This window comes from Arachis ipaensis, chromosome B6 (assembly GCF_059453495.1).
Source record: "Arachis ipaensis isolate K30076 ecotype BB chromosome B6, ASM5945349v1, whole genome shotgun sequence".
NCBI lineage: Eukaryota > Viridiplantae > Streptophyta > Magnoliopsida > Fabales > Fabaceae > Arachis > Arachis ipaensis.
Window position 1 is genome coordinate 26,575,656 of NC_142441.1, and position 2,466 is coordinate 26,578,121.

At 39.2% G+C, this 2,466-nt stretch overlaps 1 protein-coding gene across 1 annotated transcript; it reads left to right on the top strand.

Annotated features, from left to right (window-relative positions):
- The first annotated feature begins 233 nt into the window (after positions 1-233).
- Positions 234-1,057, top strand: LOC148554949 (uncharacterized). Its single transcript, XM_088489903.1, has 4 exons — positions 234-325; positions 428-512; positions 620-793; positions 887-1,057. The coding sequence occupies exons 1-4, from the start codon at positions 237-239 to the stop codon at positions 1,055-1,057; spliced, it is 519 nt and encodes a 172-aa protein (XP_088346029.1). The 5' UTR covers positions 234-236.
- Positions 1,058-2,466: the final 1,409 nt, after the last annotated feature.

The window sequence follows — 2,466 nt, forward strand, 5'->3', positions numbered from 1 at the left end:
CCGATATCTACTATTGATGATACAAACGAGATCCAACCAGAGTTGGCGGGAAAGTGGATAGCTCTACCAAGGCAGGGTGGGAGCGCAGTCAGGCGTCCTTGACTGATCTCACGGCTTGACTCCCCTATCTTTCTTATACCCATGGTAACAAAGGAAAACTGTGCAAACCTTATTAATTTAGGTGTAAGTATGGTATGCATACTATGCAATTTTTCTGTTGATTGCAGAGCTATAAGATGGTTTTCGACCCAACTGCGGATATGGATCTAACCTACGACGAGTGCCACATCGTTGCGTATGTTTACGGCAAGACAGAAGACCTTAAGTAAGTCCTTTCGTAATTTGATACTATCTTAGTCTCCTGGTTGCCAGTCTATATAGCCAAACCAGTGCTGAATATCTTAAGTAATTTCATTTTTTGTCGTAGGGAGGTAATCTTCAAATTTTATGAGTTGGAGGTCACCAGGGGCATGTTCCACTCTTTGAACCCAAAATTTGTTCCCCACTCTGATGTAAGTGACTCCAACTAAACATAAACGACCTGCTGATATACGTACTTTGTCGGTGATGACTAGCATGTTGTTGTTGGTTAATGGGTTCCTCGTATTGGAAATGGCAGATTGTGAACATTGTTGTCCTGTTTGCTTCTCTAAGAGCATCAAGAGAATCTCCCATTCATTTTTGGTTCTTCCCAAGTCCCTTCGCTGTTGACGTGCTTCAGCTGAGGCCCATCGATATGATAGTTAAAAAATACCTGTGTCGCTGGATGCCTGCCACAACTAAACTAGAGAAGGTATAAATTAAAGTTCTTTGCTTTCAAATTCGGATTCTGTAATGTTAGGGTGGTAGGCAGATGTGGGGAAACCTTATTTTGTGATCATGACAGGTTATTATTTCCATATGTGAACCCAGTCATTCATGGTATATTATGGTAGTCCACGTCAAACAAGGCAAGCTTTACGCTCTTGATATCACCAAGACTGAAGAAACCATGGAACGTAGAGAGCGCAACATGCGTACAATCGTAATTTCCTTGTCCTTTCTCATAGTTTTCTAATGACTTTGTGACTTCCGTGTGGTATGTAACTACTTTGCCAAGCAACTAACCGTGGTAACATGTTTCATGCAGATGATAACTTTGTCACAAATTTTCATGCAAGAGCAGAATCTTAGCAGTTTCATAGAGATCTCTCCTGATCCTACAACTTGGGGACTCTAATTATCCCAAAGGAGTTTCCAACCTACCAAACAGGTGCTTTAATGATTTATTTAGTGATAGTCTATGTCATGTGCAACTATTATTGCCAAACCAGTATTTAGTTTGCTAATTTAGGGTTCTAACAAGTCATTTCTGTGACAACTAGCAACGATTATGCTGTGTGGTGCCTTTATTGGCTGCTGAATGACGGGTTACTTGACCCTAGGAGGCTTGGTGTCATGATGAGCGGAAAGGTGAGAATAAAAACTGCAACAATTATCATCTTGTTTGACTGGAACCAGAAGAAGCAAGCTGTGGATCAGGAGGCAGAGAAGCTGTGGCGCACCCTCATGCGCGCTCATGACTAGATTCCAAGGTCATGGATGCATGCAACATGGCTGTCTCGTATGTGCATGTGTTGCGAACGGTTATAACGGTTTGTAAAATAGCTTAGTAAGATTTACTATGTATAAAGCCTAGGACTCTAATAGATCTTAATTGGATGGTAAAGTGTGGAAACGCGTGGTCCCTCCACTATGGCAGGAGCACCCATATCAACACATTACCCTTTTGCAATCACGGTGGATAAGACCAAATCCTTTTGACTATAGTACTTATGTTTGGTGTCCTTGCTAATTTAGGATGGTATTTACAGTATCAGGGATGGGTGTCATTATGACTACTTTTATGTAAGGTATGTGTTTGAGTTAAGAATGATGCATCAAGCATGATAGTCATTATGACTATGTTTATATAAGGTATGTCTTTGAGTTAAGCATGATGTCATGAACTCTACGTTGATGTAATGCCTATCTTTATGTTACATTCATAGTAATATTGGCTCATGTATAACTTATGCAAACCGGACTGCAATCTAGGTTGATACATCCTGTGTGGCTATATTTTTCCTTTCATTCGTGTGATCCATGGGGGAGGCATGGATATTTCAGTTAAAAGTGCTTAGTAGATTTTGACCTTATTTTTTGAGCTCACATTAATAGACTGTGTGACTCACTCAAATAATGTTATATTTGGTGCCCAGACAGAAATAAAGTAACTGTAAGGGAATGCGCAAAAAATTGTAAGACTTTGTTTAGATAATCAAATATTAGAATATCATTTGATCTGATCATGGGAAATTTGCTTACACAATTATCATCACAAATGAAACAATTATTAATTTGTTCGACAGCATTACCTTAACTTAGTAATTTAGTTTAGATTTAGAGCAACAGTTTATGTACTGTAATGATTAACATGAAATTTCA